Raw genomic sequence first — 21,486 nt, forward strand, 5'->3', positions numbered from 1 at the left:
TAAATAAAGTGATTTGTTCCGAATATACATAATACAATTACAGTTACATATATTGAAAATCAGTCAAACTGTGACAGTTCCGTCTGACTGCTGGACTCCATCTCAGCGAGGACTTGATCCACATTTCTGCAGGTTAGAAACATGAGAGTTGGTCAGAGTTAATAAAGTCGCCACTGAGCTACAAGACAGGCCATGGCTGTAAGTGATTTTACTTACCGTAGTCTCACTCTCAGATTTTCTCTCTGTTCCCGCAAAACACCCAACAAAGGGTCATCCTCAAATTCCGTCCCATCAGATTCTAGGAAAGGAGACAAGGAGTAACTAGCGCCAGCCGAATTATCTTATGCTGGTATTTACAGGATGTTCTCACACATCGAATGTGCTTCCAAGTAACAAACAAGCAGTAATAACAGAACATTCACTTTGACCGGTACCTTCTGCCTCCTCTAGAAGTTGAGCAGCGATTTCCAATGTTTCGGGCGGACAGGCTCTTTGTACCGATTCGGACTTCCATCTGGGAGATGCTTGAGGTGAGAAGAGTCTTTCTGAGATTACCTTGATGGGAAGCATTTAAAGATGAGCTATGCATGTGATGATTGAAATCCCCAAATAGCTCAATGAAGGACACTCCTGCAGCTATGGTGATGAACGCTCAGAATCCTGCACTGGTGGTAGCAGTAGTGTTGGAGGGGGCTATGAGAACATGTGGTGAACAGTTTAAAGGATTTTTCTTTTAAATTAAATTAATTGGATGTATTCTTATGTCACTTTACTGGTACCAAAAAGTAAAACACAAAAACATAAAAACAACACAATAAAACCCACAAAACACAATTTAATGAACCTGTAATCCAGTGTTGCTACAAACTCCTAATGTGACATCAAGCTTGATATCCATGTCTAAGATCTTGTGGTGTATGCACAGCAATCACTGAGAAATGCCAATGCTTCCCTATGAGAAGGAATGAATCCACACCCAGGACCCAGCATCAGCGTACTTTGCATGCAGACACCAGGCATAAAGTACATTAAATTACCGATTATACTCGAGTGACTGTCCCAATGAGAGCTGCTAGACGTGTGGGGATTGTAAAATGTAAACACTGATACGATTATGTGATTTTGGTGCTTAGAGAGACCATTTAAACTAGAAAAGGATTGCACTGCAAGGTGAAATACAAACTAAAAGTTTAAAAATAGATAAAAAGGGATCTCGTTCCAGGGCTCACATCATCAATTAAAGTGAATCAAATCCCAAAAGCATTCTGAAAAGGGGAATAAATTTTTTAGTAAGAGCAAACCAAGACGAAAGGCCCCAGAGGAACACAAGAAGCAGGTCTAGAAGAGGCCAACAACGGAGAAAAGCCTACTGACCCAAGAAAGTCAGATTATCAATCTTTCCTCCTACCAACTCCCTATTCCCGAAACTCAGATATTGAAAAGAGGACTGTCCTTTGTCCCCACACCTAAATTTGACAAATTTGGCTGGACAAAGGACATTCATCTATTTGCTAGGAAATTGGCTCTTCACAAGTCCTATTGCATCCAAAAGACCAAACGAGCAACCAGACTAGGTCTGGAAGTCCAAGACATGAATCTGCGTGATAATCTGGTGGAATTGCTGAACAGCAATGATCCACTCACTACACAGACAGCTCCCTTTACCAATTTAAAACCGAAAAGCAAATTCACTCCATACATCCCGGAGTTCAAGTACATTGAACTCTTCGTGGAATTAACTTGCAATGAAATAGAAGCTATAGGAGCCAATAGACATTCCAACTTTCATCCAAATAATTTGAGCTATCAGGAAAATAGAGCACTAGCCAGTCTTAAAAGAAACGAGTCAATCATCATCAAGCCTTCTGACAAAGGCGGAAATCTGGTAATAGTAGACAGGATCAACTATGTCCAAATGGTACATAGAACATTAGAAGACAAAAATACATACGTAGAATTACCGGCAGATCCTACCAACAAATTTCTAGTGGAACTGAAAAACATCCTAGATCAGGCACTACAGACTAAGTCAATAACTATGGATGAATACAAATTTATGTTCAATAAGAAACCTACTATAGCTACCTTTTATTCACAGCCCATAATACACAAGCAACAAGAAATACTATCTGGGAGACCAATAGTATCAGGCAGGAATAATCTCACACAAAACTGTAGTATCTATGTAGAACGTATTCTATGTGATCTGGTCAGGACTCTCCCCTCGTACCTGAGGGATACAAAACAGACCTTAAAAGTTTTGAATGATAAGACGTTACCACCTGATGCGAAACTATGCAGCCTTGACGTGAAGGGACTTTACAGCTCTATCCCCCACAACATAGGCATAAGGAATGTTCCTTCAGACACGAGACCTATCCCTCAATGATCATAAGTTTCTTCTGCAATTGTTGCAATTTATTTTAACACACAACTATTTCCTGTTTGAAGGAACCTACTACCACCAGGTGAGAGGGACAGCTATGGGGACTACTTGTGCCCCCTCATATGCGAACCTCCACCTGGGGTGGTGGGAACAAAACATTGTGTTCAGTTCCAAACTCACTGGATTTCATAGATACATCAAACTATGGAAGCGCTATATAGATGATGTGCTAATCGTATGGACTGGCTCAGTAGAACTGTTTGATAACTTCATAGGAGTATTAAATACTAATGATCTTAATCTCAAATTGACACATGAGTTTGGTGGAGACAAATTAATCTTCCTTGATCTGACCTTGCAGACCACACAAGGCAAACATCATCTCTCTACTACTCTTTTCATAAAACCTACGGCCACTAATAACTTTTTAAACTGGGAAAGTCACCATCCCACCTCCTTAAAAAGAGGGATTCCTATAGGTCAATACCTTCGAATAAGAAGAAATTGTTCCACTCTTGATGAATTTAACCTCAAAGCTAAATCATTAAGATCAAAATGTTCAAAATGAAAGGCTACTCTAACAGATGCCTCAAATCAGCCTATCAGAGAGCGCTTTTGAGAGAGATACCCTGCTTGAGGATAATTCTGCAAAAGATACAACTCAAAGGATCATTAGATGCATCGGCACCTTCGATTCAGGATGGGATCCAGTCAAACATATATTAGATAGGTACTGGCCCCTTATCTATCAAGACCAACACCTCAAAGAAGTCCTGATGCCATGTGTCACTTAAAGCTAGAAGAGGCCGAAACCTTAAAGACCTGCTGGTACCGAGCCACCTCCCACTACCAACAAGCGAGAGTACATGGCTCAAAACTCCAGCAACTGGTACCTTTCAATGCGGCCGCTGTAAGGCATGTAAATTTGTTCGGAGAAAATCTAAAACCTTTTCAGATTCAACCAATACCAATATACATACTGTAAAAAAACTTTCAACTGCCAAACCGCTGGACTAATCTATCTTCTTACCTGCAGCTGCGACCTTAAATATGTAGGGAAGACTTTTAGACCCTTCAAAAATCGAATCCTTGAACAGGTCAACTCAGTGAATCCCTCAAGACATACTGACACAGTAATTTCACAACATCTTAAATTGAAACATGAAGGCTCAGCACAGGGTCTACGTTTCAACGGGATCAAAAAAATTAAACTGGGACCAAGGAAGGGAGACATCGATACCAAACTACTACAAAGGGAGAGTTATTGGATCTATACATTAAATACACTTTCCCCCTCAGGACTCAATGAAGGCTTTTCATATACATCCTTTATCTGAGATCTACTAGTGTAAATATCTTCGCATTCAGTTGGAAGGAATATTCCACTGTCTGTTCCATTTACACTCTGTCTTATGAATCCTTTAAGGACTACTATAATAACTCCTCAGACCCCACCCCACCTATTATCAGCACGCTGTCTAAACCTTTTGTAATATATCCATTGTAAACTTTGTAAATAGGTTCATAGTTTTTAGCATTGATGATCTTTCTTTGGGAAACACATATAGCAGTAACTAAGGTTGTTCCTACTGTCTAAGTATTGTCAATTTAGATTTCTGGCACCATTTCGACTATTATACTAACACACTAGATGTTTTTCAGGCAAAGTTTAGACTTAAATAAGTGCCAATCCCTGGTGTAAATTTTTAAGTCACTTTGATTTTTATCCATAGCAGTATTTCACTATATTACACTAGGTGAGCATTAAGACTAATGTATACTCCGATAATGCTATCGTGACTAAATACACGATATAAGAGCGAGTCATAAGAACTCAACGCGAGCATATAGGTATCCTCACCCAAGTCCCTCATACTAACCCTAAGTAATGTGTCCTTCTTACCAGTTACCTAGATGAGTCATGATCTTCCGGACACCATTATAGCTTTAAGTCTTTATTTGCACTATCTTTACACAAGTTCAAGCAAGTGTTTACTGATGATAACAAACTTGTGGGCACTGAAAAGGTTACCATGAATTTGAATATTCACTGTACTTAAGTGATCTAAATAAAATAACATGTGATACCCATATAAGAACTATGGATATCAGGACAGAAGTATATTACCACATGAGATAAAGCGATAATGTCGTCTTATACAGGACGGGCACTCAATGCTAAGTATGAACATGGCACTTCAAGGGTCAATTTACCTGTAGAGGTTTTTGATCCTCTTGTACAGTTTGTATCCTTCCCCAGTCTAACAATCAATTAGTCACCCATTTCATCAAAACATTTAGAATGTACAACATTACTCGTCTGATGTACTCTACAAGTTGATTGAAATGATACAATTTTGTGTATCGTACATTTGTATCTGCAAAAGTGTATTGTATTGCAACATTTACATTAAACACTTCAATATCATCTAGATTGGACAGAGTACTATACATTACGGCACTCGAAGGGTTACCATGTACTAATAATGACGTCAAAGCCTAACCAGCGTGATTGGTGGATGCTGCTCAACTTATTAGCATAATGAATATTCGGATCTTTGGCGCCCAAAACGCTTACTTTACCGGCTTCTGATAGGACCAACCTTAATAATGAGTTACATGAATGCGTATAAAAGGAGACTTGAAATCAGTCTCCCGTCAGCCCCTGACGAAGGTGCACCACAGTAAGCACCGAAACGCGCGTCGGGCTCCTTTTCCTCCATTTCTTTTTACTAGGGCTATCTATCACTATGTGCAGGTAACCAACATTCTAAGTATGGTTCTGCACATAGTTTCACTTTAATTTCTTATTCTCTATTTACCCCTCATGTGGTCACTACATACCTCTTTGCAAGGGTCTGTTCTAACAGTGTATAGAATGGGATTTAATAGTACTGCTGTTTGCACCATTATTTAGACCTTGTTTTACAGTTAGCTGCACTGCGATTGAGGGGGATATCACCAATCCCCTACTGGTGCGAGTAGTTATAATATACAAGCTAGCAGCAGTCATATGTTCCAGAAAGCCTGTTATGTTAGCCGAATGGTTGTTTATTGTGCCTTAGGATGTGAATTCATAGGCTTATAGCTGTATAAGTGATACTACAAGTCACACGGCACTTTAACAACTATTCAAGCTTTGTCCAGTGACCAGCCTCCTAGCTATTCATTTCGGCTATACAAACCTGCTGTATACTCTCGTTAATTAAAGTCTCTAGTCTGTCGCTATTTAAGAGAGATTTTTTAGTAGGTAGCTGTTTATTGCTAGGATACTTTAGAGGTGAGCCATTTAGGCTTGATTGCACTATATAGACTATTCTATTTCGTACATATGCTATCTAACTATTTACTGAATTAATTCAAGAACGTTTGTTTATGTATCTACCCTATATTCCAGTTCATACTCTTCGAGTTCGGATTTTTTTCCTCTCACACTATCAATGACTCATTACATGTCTCTTCCTCTTTCACATTTCAATGTATGATAAACCAGACCACAATGTGATGCAGTCCTCCTTTCATCCATGGGGCAGTTCAATGTTTTCTAGAGCCAAGCTAGTTTGCCAAGGACAGGTGGAAGTCATTAAACCACAGAGGCCTTCACATTCCCTTTACAATATCAGAGGTGCTGTAATGGTGCTCTACCCATTGAAACCAAGAACCATCACTATACTGAATCTAGGAGAAATATTGTTGGACACTAGAGATGCTGTGGAATGTTACTTCCATCACTCTCAGCTCTGTGAGTTGAGTATGTTTAGTATAGGTATTCCCTTTACACTGCACTTATTTTTCTCTGTTTGTATTCCCTTTACACCAACAGTTCATCCCACAGTCTAATGGGGTAACTAGAGATACTACATACATCAACTCCCATCATTCTCAGTCAGGCAGAATAATAATAGAATATAATGTCCAGGACATTTAGATTAGGAGCAGCCTGTATAGTGGAGAGGTCTCTAAATGACCCAGTCCTTAAATGGTCTGCATGCTGTAGTGGTTATGGTGTTAGGAGCCTCTGAGCACCATCCTCTGGTTCTCGATCCAACGATTTAAAAAGGTGTATGAAGTTCCTGAGGTACCCCTGCTTGCTGGATTTGCTAATGCATCTTGTGAGCAACTACAGGCAATCTCAAAGGATGGTCAGCATTTTGCCATTTTCAGATACTATGATACCAGATGCAGTTAGTCTCACCTGTCCCATGATGCTGTGTACTGGTGATGCTGGAGGAGCCGCCTTCCCTTGTCTTAAAGGGACTGTTTCCATCGGACCAGTTTCAGCCTTTTTGCTTCCCGGTGCTTTAGACTTTACTCGCTTTTCATGGCGTCGTGACAGTCTCTTCAAATCTTTTTTGTCATCTGTTTTTTTTGAGGGCACATTCTGTGGTTCCCGTTCAGGTCTCTGCTCCGGGCTTTCCACAGCTGGTGCAGAATGTGCAGGGCCTGGAAGCTGCGTTAGTTTCTGTGTGCTAGAGTCTCTCTCTGGTGTCCTGGGTGAGGGTTGCTGATGCTGTATACATGGAAGGATATCACATGTATGGTGCAGGTGAGGGGGGACGACAGGACAGCTGGAAGGAATGGAGAGAGCTGGACGGCAAACTGGATAACCTGATGGGCCAGTGTTTAGTATTCTACTAGGTTTATCTGTTGGGCTGGGAACAACGGCGCCCTGTGCTGGCATTTGAGGCTGTCCACTGTAATCTGAAACAATCAGATCTGCCGACTGAACTACCTAAAATAATAAAAAAACAAAACACAATGTGTTAAATTACTAGTAAATAGCAATAGCTTATATTTACTTCTCTGCTATATCCAGGGTCCAGATAAATAAATAGTTCTCCTCGTGTGCCCCATTTCTGTATTTCACGTCCAAGTACACAATACAAACACTGTTAAACCACTGCTTACAGCATCATTACGACCATCACATCCATTTGCAGAACGGCTCTGAAGAGGAGAGCAGAAAAGCAAACTGTGTGTACACAAGCTTGAGGAGGCACCTAGGAATAAAATCTTAAGTCATCTACTAAATGAATGGTTTTTGATAAAAAAAAAAAAAGAATTAAACATTTTAGGAAATACTTATGGGTTTATGGAGAGTTATTGGAGGTCTTTATTCCAGAGCTAAAAATAGACTCCTGGAGGGATCGGAATATCCAGTTTTTAGAGGATATAACCATAAAAGATAAAATGAAAGAGTTTTCAACTCTGTGTCAAGTATATGGCCTCTCTCAATTGGAGACCTTCCGATACCTAAGAATAAAATCTTTTAAGGAAATTATTTTGTAAGTAACAAATCTATCAGTAGTAGTCTTATGACACAGATCTTTGGAAATTAAAGCTTTAAAAAAAAAAAAAAAAAAGACGAAATGCTATGCTTTGATAAGATCGGCTCCTACAAATATAAAGTCCAAACAGTTAAAGAGTTGGGAAAAAGAATGTAATTTAAAAATAGATTCTGTAAAATGGGGAAATATGCCGATACAGTTAAAAAAAAAATATTCACAACACAATTTTGTTTGAGACACATTATAAAATCTGCTATCGTTGGTACTTGGTGCCAAGTAGAATTAATAGAATTGACCATAATAAGTCCAATATCTGCTGGAGATGTGGAAGTGAAGTTGGTAGCTTTGTCCATATTTGGTGGAATTGTAAAATAATTAAAGGACCACTCTAGTGCCAGGAAAACACTCATTTTCCTGGCACTAGAGTGCCCTGAGGGTGCCCCCCACCCCCTCAGGGACCCCCTCCCGCCCGGCTCTGTAAAGGGGAAAAGGGGTAAAACTTACCTTTTTCCAGCGCTGGGCGGGTAGCTCTCCTCCTCTCCGCCCCGTTGGCTGAATGCGCACGCGCGGCAAGAGCTGCGCGCGCATTCAGCTGGTCGCATAGGAAAGCATTTACAATTCTTTCCTATGGACGCTTGCGTGCTCTCACTGTGATTTTCACAGTGAGAATCACGCAAGCGCCTCTGCGGGCTGTCAATGAGACAGCCACTAGAGGATTAGGGGGAAGGCTTAACCCATTTATAAACATAGTTTCTCTGAAACTGCTATGTTTATAAAAAATTGGGTTAACCCTAGCTGGACCTGGCACCCAGACCACTTCATTAAGCTGAAGTGGTCTGGGTGCCTAGAGTGGTCCTTTAAGAAAATTTGGGAGGTGGTCTTTAGAAGACTATACGTATGGGACACAATCTTGATAGATCGTTCAACTACAGCTCTTTTACATCTTCAATGGCCCGAGTTACTTCCACATCAACAATTTTTAGTAAGCCATGCTTTTATGGCGGTAAAGATACTAATAGCCAGAAGGTGGAAAAACTCTATGGCAACCGAGTGTAAAAACTGGGAGAAAAAACTAGCTATACAACTCAAGAATGAGATAGCATTATTTAGAATCAAAGAAAACGCACGAAAATATGAAATTGGCAAAAAAATGTTTACAAATGCTAGAACTGAATGAGTAGACCCGTCATCTTACTACATAATTTTCCTGTATATAATGAACTGAAAAATAATAGATATATATAAAATGTAATATGTATATGCTGTATCCTTATCCCACTTTGTCTTTGTTTTATGAAAGACGAATGTAATTATATAGATGTATAGCCTGAATGTTGTCTGTCAATAAGGGAATATGTGAATGTATTTTTTTTTTATACGAGATATATGTATATTTTTTATATGTTTAAAACCAAATAAAAAGGAAAAGAAAAGAAAAAAAATAAGTTTACTGAATGAGGTTTTATCCAGTGTAAAGCCTTAAGATAACATTCTGGGCACCATAACAACTTTATCAGAATTAAGTTGTTATGGTCCCAGGTATCCTTGACATTTGGCTTACCTTTAGGGGTTAAACCGTTTACAAATATTTTACCTCCAAGTTTGGAATCCGGCTCTGTTAAGCCCTGCCCGTGTCCACCCGGATTTTTCTCAAGCAGTTTTAGGAATCGGGATGTCATAGGCATCCTCTTTCAACCATTTCAGAAAAGTGGAAGGACAGGAGCAGAGCTAAATGGTTCGGGATTCAAGACTTTGTGGTAAACGTGAATCTTTTTTGTGTAACCTGCTTCAAACCAATACCTATACTGAGTGTAATGTATGCGAATGATTTTTTTTAATGTATTTTGTGATAAAAAAAAAAAAAAAATGTACGTCTGCTGGAAAATACTGTAAACTGCATTAGTGGGAAGACTCAATTCGCTTTGAAATGGCAGCATTAGGGTTAGGGAATACCTCAGTTCTGAATATCTGAACGTGGACAATTTAAAGTTATTCCTTTTGCTGCTTTATGTATAGTTTTGGCATCTTCAAGATTTTGCAGACTGACTGTTTATGGTTTTATTATGGATCTCACTGCTGACCGTTCCTCATTCCCTTATTCCAAAAAAACATTGAGTATTCAAAACAAACAAAAAACAAGAAAAACAAAAAAACAACAATTCTGTGCGGCTCAGGGCACATGCCCTCTCAGGCAGTGTGTATGACACTGCAGAGGTTATAAAAGACACAACTCGTAGCTTACTTTTAGTTTGCCATCTGGTTGTGCAGAGTCAGACAAGTAACATTCCCCTTTATTAAACAGACGATGTATTTCTAGAACACTGCGTAGTATCAGGTTTTTAACTCAGATCCTCTGTGTGCATCTCACTAACATATACATGAAACAGTGTCTTGTTAGTAAACACTATAATAAGAGCTTCCCTCAACCCTACGTCAAAAATAAAATAATGCTTTAGTACTTACAGGGGCTGGTGTAAGAATGCGGACTGAAGGGGATGGTGTCCTTCCATAAGTTGGGAGTTCTTCCCTCGCTTGTTCCATCTTCCTGCGCAGCCTCCACTGATACAAAATGTCTTCCTCTGGTGCCAAAACTGGACGGGCTCTTAAAGTTGGCTGTATTAAGGTCATTGGAGGGTGCAGGATAGGGGTACTAGGAGCTAGTGGTAAGAGAGAGGGAAGAGATGGCTGTCCAATGTCAAATATCATACATTTTACTTTGAATACATGCACAATGGTTCTACACAATCCAGTTTAGTAGCTGGAAGAGTAAGGAGGGTCAGTGGAAGAGCGGATATTTTTCCAGGAATCCTTGAGGATATGCACAGGTATGCAATAAGGGTGTCAGCGAGAATCACTATTGAGTCAACGTTTAATGATACAGCCGAGTACATAATAAAAACCTGCTTTGTTGGAGAGATTATTTGTTTCCAGAGTCTATAGATCCATGCTATAGGTTCTTTTGGTTCCTACCTTGTAGCGTTATGGGCTGTTTTGAATAGCAGGAATCGTACCCCGGATATGAGATGCTAGACAATGACGACGATCCCAGGCCCTCAGAGCTTACAGCACCGACACTGCTGAGAGAGGATTCGCTGTCCACAAAGATAAATAAAGATGGAAACATATCAGAACCATATTTGGGTATCCATAACTAACACGCCAAGCAAGATTTCTCGCCCACTGGGATCAGATCAAGTATATAGCCCCTCACCTCTGTGATATAAGCTTCTCTGCTTTCTTCTGAAGGGTCACAATGTCTGTTTCCTCAGAGTAGAGTTTGGACTCACTCAGTGATCCATCCTAAATTAGAGACAAAGTGAAAAAAAAAAACCCTCTCCATCTCCCCAAATATCTGGAATACATTGGTATAAAAACCTGCATGTATTAAACAAGCACAGTTACCGCAAGTGAAGGAGTCTTCTCGAGGTCTTGAAGGGAGAATCCAAATTTTGCTTTCACACCTAGACTTGCACATTAAAACATTTGAAAATAAAACATTGTGTCATTGTTCTGCGAGGTAATTCTGTATAGGAATAGGTATTTCTGGAAAATAATGGTCTGCTAGCTGACTAGTGCATGGCAAGGACCCATCTTTATGTATATGGAATTTAGATCTTCAATTATAAGATTAGCTTAATGACTTTTGCTTTGATTTTAATGCTACAAAATATCCTCATTAAAGCCTTCCCAGTGTCCTTGGAATTAGGAAGGAAGTGCTACTACATTAACCAGTTCAGTTAGATATGATGTGCCAGTTCCAATCATTGGTGACCTATTAACCCACAGTATCAACCCATGAAAAATAACACAGAAGAGAATGGTTTGCTCACAGATTAGATTCAACCTAACTCTGATCAGCATTTTAACAATACATAGCTCTCTAACCATGAAACCATTAGGCAACCTTGGTCGAGCCCATACCTCTGAGGGAACCCATGGACCATTTCATTTCAAGTCTGCACACGAAACAGTCACCTATCACGTGCCGCGCTGGGTCTGGTACAGAAGCTCTAGGCTTGAAATCTCACCTGGCTCTGTTTGGCACCTCTGTGTGTCGGGGCTGTCAGGTGATGTCTGAAGCCACCAGAATTCTTTCATGTCCACCTTTGGTGGAGAACGTTCCACACGGCTTGTGGGAAGGCCACTGCGAAACCTTGCAATATACCTGTGATGCAGAGAAGATTAATGCAGGATTCCATAAACTGCCAATATGGCCACACATCACAGCTGCAACATGATGTACTCGTGTACGTTTTCTTTTATGCTTGTGCTTTCTTATACAACTAAAGTTACCAATAAATCTTGAACTTCAATTAAAATAACAAAAAAGGAAACTATGTACCTTTTAATAAAATTCCTAACATTTCACAAAATCATTGGCACTGCAAATTGTATTGCAGTATTCCATGTTTGGCTGTAAAATAAAACCACAATCAGTAGAGATTCTCAGAAAATGTTCGGGAGTGCAGGGGGATATAATCTGTAAATTTGATAACATTGAGATACACCGTGTTAGAGTGCTAGGCATCATATGTAGTGATCTGCAGGGGTACGGGATAACATATCCAAGCATGGTCATACAGATACAAAGAAGGTTATTTATTCACTTTGCAATCACAGAATCAGAGTGAGGCATGTCTGAGGAGAACGGTCCATCTCGCTCTGGGGTCTTGGAAGAGCTGCCTTCAGTGGATGGCCAGGATTCATTAAAAGGTTCAGAGGAGTCAGATGCAGGAGGGCCTGGCACCAACTGCTGAGAACCCTGAAGGAAGTTCAGATCAGGAGGGCTCAGAGGGTCAGACAGAAAGGCAGGCAACATTCGGATGCGATCTGGGCTGAGAACCTGAAGACATATAGAATAGCTTTTAGTAATTCTGAATTATAAAGTGACCCCACACCTTGGTGACAGCCACATGACCTGCACATTGCGTTAGCTAATAGCTATATAATGCAGGTTAATCACAAAACTGGGAATTCAAAATTCAAAAAGTGGCCAAACCGGAATCAGGAGAATTGCAGATTTCTTCCAAATCAGCTAGTTTGACCTGAAGTTTGATGTTCACTTTGAATTGTGTAAGCACCATAACCACTACCGCTCCCTCTACTGCTTGGTGGAGCTATGATTCTGGATGCTTTTCCACTGTTTTGTCAAAGCATTTAGGTTTGACAAAAAACAAAACCAAAAAAAAAACCACACAACTGTGCCTCTCCCCAGCTCATCCTCAATGCAGCACACCAAGGTAAAACAGAATCGGCAGCCTGTATTATCAAGTGAGATGGCACAGGTAGGCTGATGGGAGATTTAGTGCATAGACTGCCAACCACAGAATGATGTTCCCGGTGTCTAGAAAGGGGAGGACATTTTCTTGCACACTCACAATATTCTTGTGTTCTGCAGACAGCAGCTGGGAATTCGAAGGGCGATAGTGCGTCTTACTTCGAGTTTGGCTGGGGAAGGGATTGCCTTGGTTTGAAAATACAGCAGCGCTACAACAAAATAAAAAATAATCAGGGTAATGAAAACTATATACACACACACACACACACTACAATAGGTAATAAGCCCATAGTACAGCGCTACTGTGTGTCTGTAGTGTGCTCAGTCTATATGTCACAATTAAAGTGTTCTATTTCTGTAATGAAGTTGGAAGAGATTTCTTTTGTGATCACCAAGATCAGCAGTTCATTTATTGAACATTAACCGTTTACATATAAGCCTGTTCTAGGAAAATGAGGTATCGATGACCGTCTCTGCACAGTCTAGGAGATGCCAGGCAATTTATTATTAAACGGGCAGATCACATTGCAGTCTCACAGCAGCAAGCACTTTGTTCTACAGAAACACGACACATACATGGACAGCGTGCAGCGATGAAAGCCCTACAAGCAAGACGCACAGATGGAAAGGGATGCTTCAGGAGTTTTTAGGGATTGTGCCACTCTTGTCCTCTATAACCTTAACATGCCCTTTGGAAAAGACCAGCTTCATCATGAATAAGAGCTTGTGTGCTTTATTCTATGTAAATATCTGCCACTTGACTAAGAATTCCCAATATGAGCCCAAGTGCTAGGCACTTACCAATGACTGATTCTGGGGTAGCACTTATCGAATCACAGTAACATGCTTCTTTACAGCTCCACATCCTACTGAACTGGTGCTTATCTATTGCCGAGCCAGCATCAACAGCACTGGATTATGACAATCAAGACTTCAACATCATGGGAAGACTCATTGCACTGTCTGTATGAAACTGTATAAATGACTCATGCTCACAATACCATTCATTTTAAAAAAAAAAAAAAGACATGCGGTCTTGTCAGGGTATTTATATCGGCAGACATTTTGTGCTATGATATAAATACAAAGTGTATGTTCTGAAGTCATTGCTAAACAGACCAGACTCCATTTTGTATCTTCAAGTTAACAAAGAGACACAAAATTTCTATCCTTTCTCTTTGACTGACTGCTTTGCCCAAGCTGAATGGAATGTGTATATAACCAAACCAAATAGATAAGACATTGAGAACGGGGGATGGACAGAATATAATAAATTCTATTCCCAGACTTAGGTGACAGAGGATTAAATAATTTTACATTTTACTTTCGATATTGTACAACGTCCCATTATAGTTTAAGGTGAAACTTAGTTCACAAACTATCAATTTTAGGAATTATAGCAGAATTTGCAGACGCATAGTCTGAAGAAAATCTTTTGATCTGACAGAAGATTTAAGTTATAGCCACCATAAAGATAACGTAAATGATCAAAAATAGCCACCAGAAAAAGTTAACTCTCTCCTGGATAGGTATGTCTAGTGGAACAATACTGCCATCTAGAGTCTGAATATTAAATTGGTTACCTAGAAGGGAACCACACCCCACATTTGTGATTGGCTATCACCTAAGGAATTTTTCCCTTTAAAAAGTTAAGACAAGGGAAGAGAGGGAGATGGAGAAAGATTCGGAGATTCAAAGATTGAAGAGAGAGACATTACGACACTCTGGGGATTCAGAGAGATCCAGGCAGAATCGGGCGACCAGAGTAACCAAGAAACTCTCACACTCCATGCAGAGAAAGAGATCTATGACATTTAGCTACCTGAGGATATCTGATGAGAAAATATCTACTTAACTGGTAAATATACAGACATTAATTAATCAATCAAAATTAATTAAAATTAATAGCATGATATATGACTGGATAAATCATGTTTGATTTCATATTTAGAAATCGTAATTATTAAAGAATATATATATGGTTATAGCATCCCATCTGCAGCTGGGATTAATATAGCCATTAATGTATTTGTGTGATTAATATCACGTTAGCATATCATGACCATTTATCCAGCTGTATTGATTGGCTCTAAAATAAGATAAAATATCTGTTTAGACAAATTAATTAAAATATCAGCTTATAGAACATAGTAGATTTTCTCATTGGATGCAAGGAAATGTTGAAATGGTTGATGACTGGTTATTAAAATTACATAGGAGTAGATCTTAACTACTTAGGAGGTCTAGCCAGCACTGCAAGGGTTATTTCTAACTGCTAGCTAAGTTCTATTGCCCTACACTGTAGCTCTGTGTGTGAAACATCACATTCTTTGTCTCTGTAAAGAAAGTCGTAAATCAGTCTTGACAGCTTGTAGATTCTATGCTGTACTAACCAGGAAGTAAATTGCCTATTGTATTGCATATTGTTTTTATACTGCATATTAATTATTATTGCCATATTGTATTACATATTCATGTTATACTCGAATTCCATTGATTATTATCATGCATGTTACTCATCATTATTATTTAAATTGTTAAGAAATAAATATCTATTTTAATAACAATTTGTAATTTTAATTACCGGTATATGGTTATACATTTCACTTATAACGATAAACGTTCTTAGGGATCTGAGAATTGAAATCGTGGGCAATTCTCATCTGTTTACATTATTATCCCATAAATAACCCCACAGTCTGCACATCCATGGAAAAGCTTCCCCAAAAGTCAGTTTGACAGCTGGTAGTAAACCGTAGCACTACGAGTTGTTTTTTAAAAGACCACTCCGGGCAGCATACCAATGTCATCACAATAAAGTTGTGATGGTGTCAAGATGTTGCGGGAGCAGTCTTCCCTTAAACCGTTTAACCACTGCTTTTCACTTAGTTTTATAAATGGCGAGCTGGTGACAGACAGAGCACCAGCGGCTCATAGTGGGAGACTAGCTGATTGAAATATGGAATTTCATAAATTGCTGGGCATAATGAACCGATGTGTTCTTTAAAGGTCTGCAAGCGGTTTAACCCCTTACGATAAGACAGTGCCTAGAAACACTTCATTGTGATGAAGTTGTCGTGTTAACCAGAGTGGTAATTTTACTTGCACACACACACACACTAATAATTCCTGTATGTCACAGCTCTGTGCAAATGCACAAGGAACATCATACCTGCCCTTCATGGCCGTGTGAGCTTGTGCTGTGTCCGTGCTGATCATGATTGCTTTACCCTCCCAGAAGAATGATAAGCACATCCTGTTTAAAACAAAAATAAACAGTTATAGCGTAAACGACATGATTGCTGACACTGACAGAGTTTGCAGACTACACGATGCATGCATCATGGAACAGACGTGCCAAAGCTGGTCATTACAAGTCTACGAAAAGACCAATCAATGCGTAATCACCAACACCACTTACCCACTCAAGGGGTAACTAAATAAAGTCTTCGTCAGTCAATGTAATATGCCCAATACCCAAACTTATAATTATTTAAATAATAAGGGACATACTGCATGACGCCATATAATAACATACTATCAGGTGATACATAAACAATAACGTACTGAAAGGAGATACAGAAAAAATGCTAATAACAATGTATAGAGCTACATAAATAATATACTGCCTGCTGCTGTATATATTAATAATACATGGTAAGGCGATATATAAATAATATACTGCTTGCTGCTGTATATATTAATAATACATGGTAAGGCGATATATAAATAATATACTGCCTGCTGCTGTATATATTAATAATACATGGTAAGGCGATATATAAATAATATACTGCCTGCTGCTGTATATTAATAATACATGGTAAGGCGATATATAAATAATATACTGCTTGCTGCTGTATATATTAATAATAGACGGTAAGGCGATATATAAATAATATACTGCTTGCTGCTGTATATATTAATAATACATGGTAAGGCGATATATAAATAATATACTGCTTGCTGCTGTATATATTAATAATACATGGTAAGGCGATATATAAATAATATACTGCCTGCTGCTGTATATATTAATAATACATGGTAAGGCGATATATAAATAATATACTGCCTGCTGCTGTATATATTAATAATACATGGTAAGGCGATATATAAATAATATACTGCCTGCTGCTGTATATATTAATAATACATGGTAAGGCGATATATAAATAATATACTGCCTGCTGCTGTATATATTAATAATACATGGTAAGGCGATATATAAATAATATACTGCCTGCTGCTGCATATATTAATAATACATGGTAAGGCGATATATAAATAACATACTGCTTGCTGCTGTATATATTAATAATACATGGTAAGGCGATATATAAATAATATACTGCCTGCTGCTGTATATATTAATAATACATGGTAAGGCGATATATAAATAATAAGAGCATAATGTATTGAATTACGTTATACTGGCTTTAACTCCGAATCCTCACAACTACGCTATCTAAATAATAACAGCCGTCAAACGGTACATGGCAGCGATATATATAATAATAACACAGTGTGCAGGGCTATGGTATATGGCGGCGCTATATATAATAATAACACAGTGTGCGGAGCTATGGTATATGGCGGCGCTATATATAATAACACAGTGTGCGGGGCTATGGTATATGGCAGCGCTATATATAATAATAACACAGTGTGCGGGGCTATGGTATATGGCGGCGCTATATATAATAATAATAACAGTGTGCGGGGCTATGGTATATGGCGGCGCTATATATAATAATAATAACAGTGTGCGGGGCTATGGTATATGGCAGCGCTATATATAATAATAACACAGTGTGCGGGGCTATGGTATATGGCGGCGCTATATATAATAATAACACAGTGTGCGGGGCTATGGTACATGGCGGCGCTATATATAATAATAACAGTGTGCGGGGCTATGGTATATGGCAGCGCTATATATAATAACACAGTGTGCGGGGCTATGGTACATGGCGGCGCTATATATAATAACAGTGTGCGGGGCTATGGTACATGGCAGCACTATATATAATAATAACAGTGTGCAGGGCTATGGTATATGGCGGCGCTATATATAATAACACAGTGTGCGGGGCTATGGTATATGGCAGCGCTATATATAATAACACGGTGTGCGGGGCTATGGTATATGGCAGCGCGATATATAATAATAACACAGTGTGCGGGGCTATGGTATATGGCAGCACTATATATAATAATAACAGTGTGCAGGGCTATGGTATATGGCGGCGCTATATATAATAACAGTGTGCGGGGCTATGGTATATGGCAGCGCGATATATAATAATAACACAGTGTGCGGGGCTATGGTATATGGCAGCACTATATATAATAATAACAGTGTGCGGGGCTATGGTATATGGCGGCGCTATATATAATAATAACAGTGTGCGGGGCTATGGTATATGGCGGCGCTATATATAATAATAACACAGTGTGCGGGGCTATGGTATATGGCGGCGCTATATATAATAATAACACAGTGTGCGGGGCTATGGTATATGGCGGCGCTATATATAATAATAACACAGTGTGCGGGGCTATGGTATATGGCAGCGCTATATATAATAATAACAGTGTGCGGGGCTATGGTATATGGCGGCGCTATATATAATAATAACACAGTGTGCGGGGCTATGGTATATGGTGGCGCTATATATAATAATAACACAGTGTGCGGGGCTATGGTATATGGCGGCGCTATATATAATAATAACACAGTGTGCGGGGCTATGGTATATGGTGGCGCTATATATAATAATAACAGTGTGCAGGGCTATGGTATATGGCAGCGCTATATATAATAACACGGTGTGCGGGGCTATGGTATATGGCGGCGCTATATATAATAACACAGTGTGCGGGGCTATGGTATATGGCGGCGCTATATATAATAACACAGTGTGCGGGGCTATGGTATATGGCAGCACTATATATAATAATAACAGTGTGCGGGGCTATGGTATATGGCAGCGCTATATATAATAACACGGTGTGCGGGGCTATGGTATATGGCAGCACTATATATAATAATAACAGTGTGCGGGGCTATGGTATATGGCGGCGCTATATATAATAACACAGTGTGCGGGGCTATGGTATATGGCGGCGCTATATATAATAACACAGTGTGCGGGGCTATGGTATATGGCAGCACTATATATAATAATAACAGTGTGCGGGGCTATGGTATATGGCAGCACTATATATAATAATAACAGTGTGCGGGGCTATGGTATATGGCAGCGCTATATATAATAACACAGTGTGCGGGGCTATGGTATATGGCGGCGCTATATTCGGTGATTTTGTTACCGGGATAAACCGGCCGCTGTCTCTCCGTTCGGGGCTCGAAGTTCGCGCGTTTCCGGCCGCCCGTCTCTTAGCAACAGTCAGTTCGCTGAGCCTGACGGGAAACGAGAATTGAGCGGCGGTTGCTCCAATTTCGCGATAAACTTCCTGTCTCCTGCGCGGCCCACTTTCACAGAACGGGCGGCCATGTTGGTGGAGATCACTCGTCCCATTGTTTCTATGACACGGGCTACAGTAAGATGGCGCCTATAGTGCAGACACGCTGTGATAGTGTGTCAAGGAAACACCAGGAGGCGACAGCTGTGATTGGATAGACAGGAATGACGAGCAGGCCGACGGACCACTAATATTGCAGATCGGAAGACAGGCCAACCAATTAGCGGAGAGAAGGCGGGGCTGTGTGCAAAGCGATTCGTTCGGGTCTGGTGAGAATATTCGGTGAGGGAGGTACCGGGGGAAACCGAATCAGATTAACCCCTTAAGGACCAAACTTCTGGAATAAAAGGGAATCATGTCCTTAAGGTTCAATTCTCTGACTAATTCCGGGCTCCAGGTCAGGAGGCTGGGCCGCGGAGCTGACAATCTATAACCTGACTGACACTATTTACCACCAATCCCACATTAATCTCTGCCGGGGAGGGAAGAGCCACGCAGACGCCCATCAGCGGGGAGGGCTGGCAGCCTGGGGGGGCGGAGGGAGGGCCGGCAGCCTCAGGCCAGGGGAGGGGCGGGGGGGCCGGCAGCCTGAGGCCAGGGGAGGGGCGGGGGGGCCGGCAGCCTGGGGGGGGGCGGAGGGAGGGCCGTCAGCCTCAGGCCAGGGGAGGGGCGTCAGCCTCAGGCCAGGGGGGCCCTGAGGGCAGGGGAGGGCTGGCAGCCTGGGGGGCGGAAGGAGGGCCGGCAGCCTCAGGCAATTGGAGGCGGGGAGGGCTGGCAGCCTGGGGGGGCGGAAGGAGGGCCGGCAGCCTCAGGCCAGGGGGGCCCTGAGGGCAGGCAGCCTGGGGGGGGGGGCGGCGGAAGGAGGGCCGGCAGCCTCAGGCAAGGGGGGGCGGGGGAAGGACTGGCAGCCTCAGGCCAGGGGGCCCTGAGGGCAGGGGAGGGCTGGCAGCCTGGGGGGGCGGAAGGAGGGCCGGCAGCCTCAGGCAATTGGAGGCGGGGAGGGCTGGCAGCCTGGGGGGGCAGAAGGAGGGCCGGCAGCCTCAGGCCAGGGGGGCCCTGAGGGCAGGGGAGGGCTGGCAGCCTGGGGGGGGGGGGGGGGCGGAAGGAGGGCCGGCAGCCTCAGGCAAGGGGGGGCGGGGGAAGGACTGGCAGCCTTAGGCCTGGGGGGCAAAACCAGTCAAGTGGCCTATTTCCCCCCGAATCAGTTCACCATCCATGCCCACCTTTTCCTGGTTTTATAACGGATAATGATGTTATGCTAATCAGTAGCTCTTTGCCATACCCGCTCCGTCACGGCTCTGACTTTCAATGTTGTCAGAGCACAGGCTGAGAATCTCTGAGCCTGTGCTCTGACTCACTAACTGAGCGCCGGAACCACGAGGGAGAGGATATGATCTGACTGCACCTACTGCTGGTGCGCACCAGTGGACCACCAGCGAATCGTTTTAATTGAATATGCTGGTGTCTCCAACATGTGAGCTGTGTTGGCCGCTGGGTGCCTCTGTTGTCATGGCACCCTGCGTGACCGCACAGCTTGCACACCCCAACAGCTGGCCCTGCTGACAAACACACTGGCACTCACTCTCATTATTAACATACACACTTACAGTCCTGCGCACACACTCGTTAATTTATTGCTTGTTGCTCCTACCTTTAGGAGTCCTCTGGGTCCTCTCCCTGGGGTCCAGTGGCTTTCATGATCATCCTGCTACTCCCTCCGCAACCGTTTAGTGATACGGTGCTGGAATTCCGTCATATTCCGTCTCCCAGCATTGGCACAGAGGGTGCGTAAGAGAGCAGATCATAAGCACAGTCAGCACTCCGTCGCCACCTGCCTCCTTCTTCACCCGGCCAGTATATTGCTGCAGACAGAGGTGTCTGTCCGACTTTCAGCTTGAGTATTAGCTCAGTAGACTAGCGTCCTGCAATATTTATTATCCAATTAATCGGCCGCACCCAGCCTGTTCACAGGTGGGTGTATTGGCGCAAAATGGGTACATGCCATTATGAATGAGCCCTTTCTTACTACAATGCCATCCGATGCC

At 41.5% G+C, this 21,486-nt stretch overlaps 2 protein-coding genes across 3 annotated transcripts in view; one reads left to right on the plus strand and one right to left on the minus strand.

The window, feature by feature from the left end:
• Positions 1-21,486, minus strand: part of PROSER3 (proline and serine rich 3) — a 24,201-nt gene continuing 2,715 nt past the window's right edge. The window contains exons 1-13 of one of the 2 annotated variants that reach the window (XM_063436319.1): positions 19,289-19,397; positions 16,125-16,208; positions 13,053-13,161; positions 12,282-12,517; positions 11,703-11,839; positions 11,077-11,135; positions 10,886-10,974; positions 10,645-10,766; positions 10,138-10,331; positions 6,582-7,118; positions 435-555; positions 217-298; positions 1-126 (exon numbers count right to left, since the gene is read on the minus strand). In XM_063436319.1, coding sequence (XP_063292389.1) covers positions 60-126; positions 217-298; positions 435-555; positions 6,582-7,118; positions 10,138-10,331; positions 10,645-10,766; positions 10,886-10,974; positions 11,077-11,135; positions 11,703-11,839; positions 12,282-12,517; positions 13,053-13,161; positions 16,125-16,207 — 1,836 coding nt within the window. In that variant the 5' untranslated portion in view covers position 16,208; positions 19,289-19,397 and the 3' untranslated portion in view covers positions 1-59. Of the gene's footprint in view, positions 127-216; positions 299-434; positions 556-6,581; positions 7,119-10,137; positions 10,332-10,644; positions 10,767-10,885; positions 10,975-11,076; positions 11,136-11,702; positions 11,840-12,281; positions 12,518-13,052; positions 13,162-16,124; positions 16,209-19,288; positions 19,398-21,486 lie in introns of those variants that run through there. The other variant, XM_063436320.1, reaches the window with a different exon arrangement.
• The window catches only part of LIN37 (lin-37 DREAM MuvB core complex component), a 16,539-nt gene continuing 14,749 nt past the window's right edge, over positions 19,697-21,486 (plus strand). The window contains exon 1 of the mRNA XM_063436321.1: positions 19,697-19,710. The gene's annotated coding sequence lies outside the window, so the exon portion shown is untranslated. The remainder of the gene's footprint in view (positions 19,711-21,486) is intronic.

The sequence above is a fragment of the Pelobates fuscus genome, chromosome 11, assembly GCF_036172605.1.
Source record: "Pelobates fuscus isolate aPelFus1 chromosome 11, aPelFus1.pri, whole genome shotgun sequence".
NCBI classification, from domain to species: Eukaryota; Metazoa; Chordata; class Amphibia; order Anura; family Pelobatidae; genus Pelobates; species Pelobates fuscus.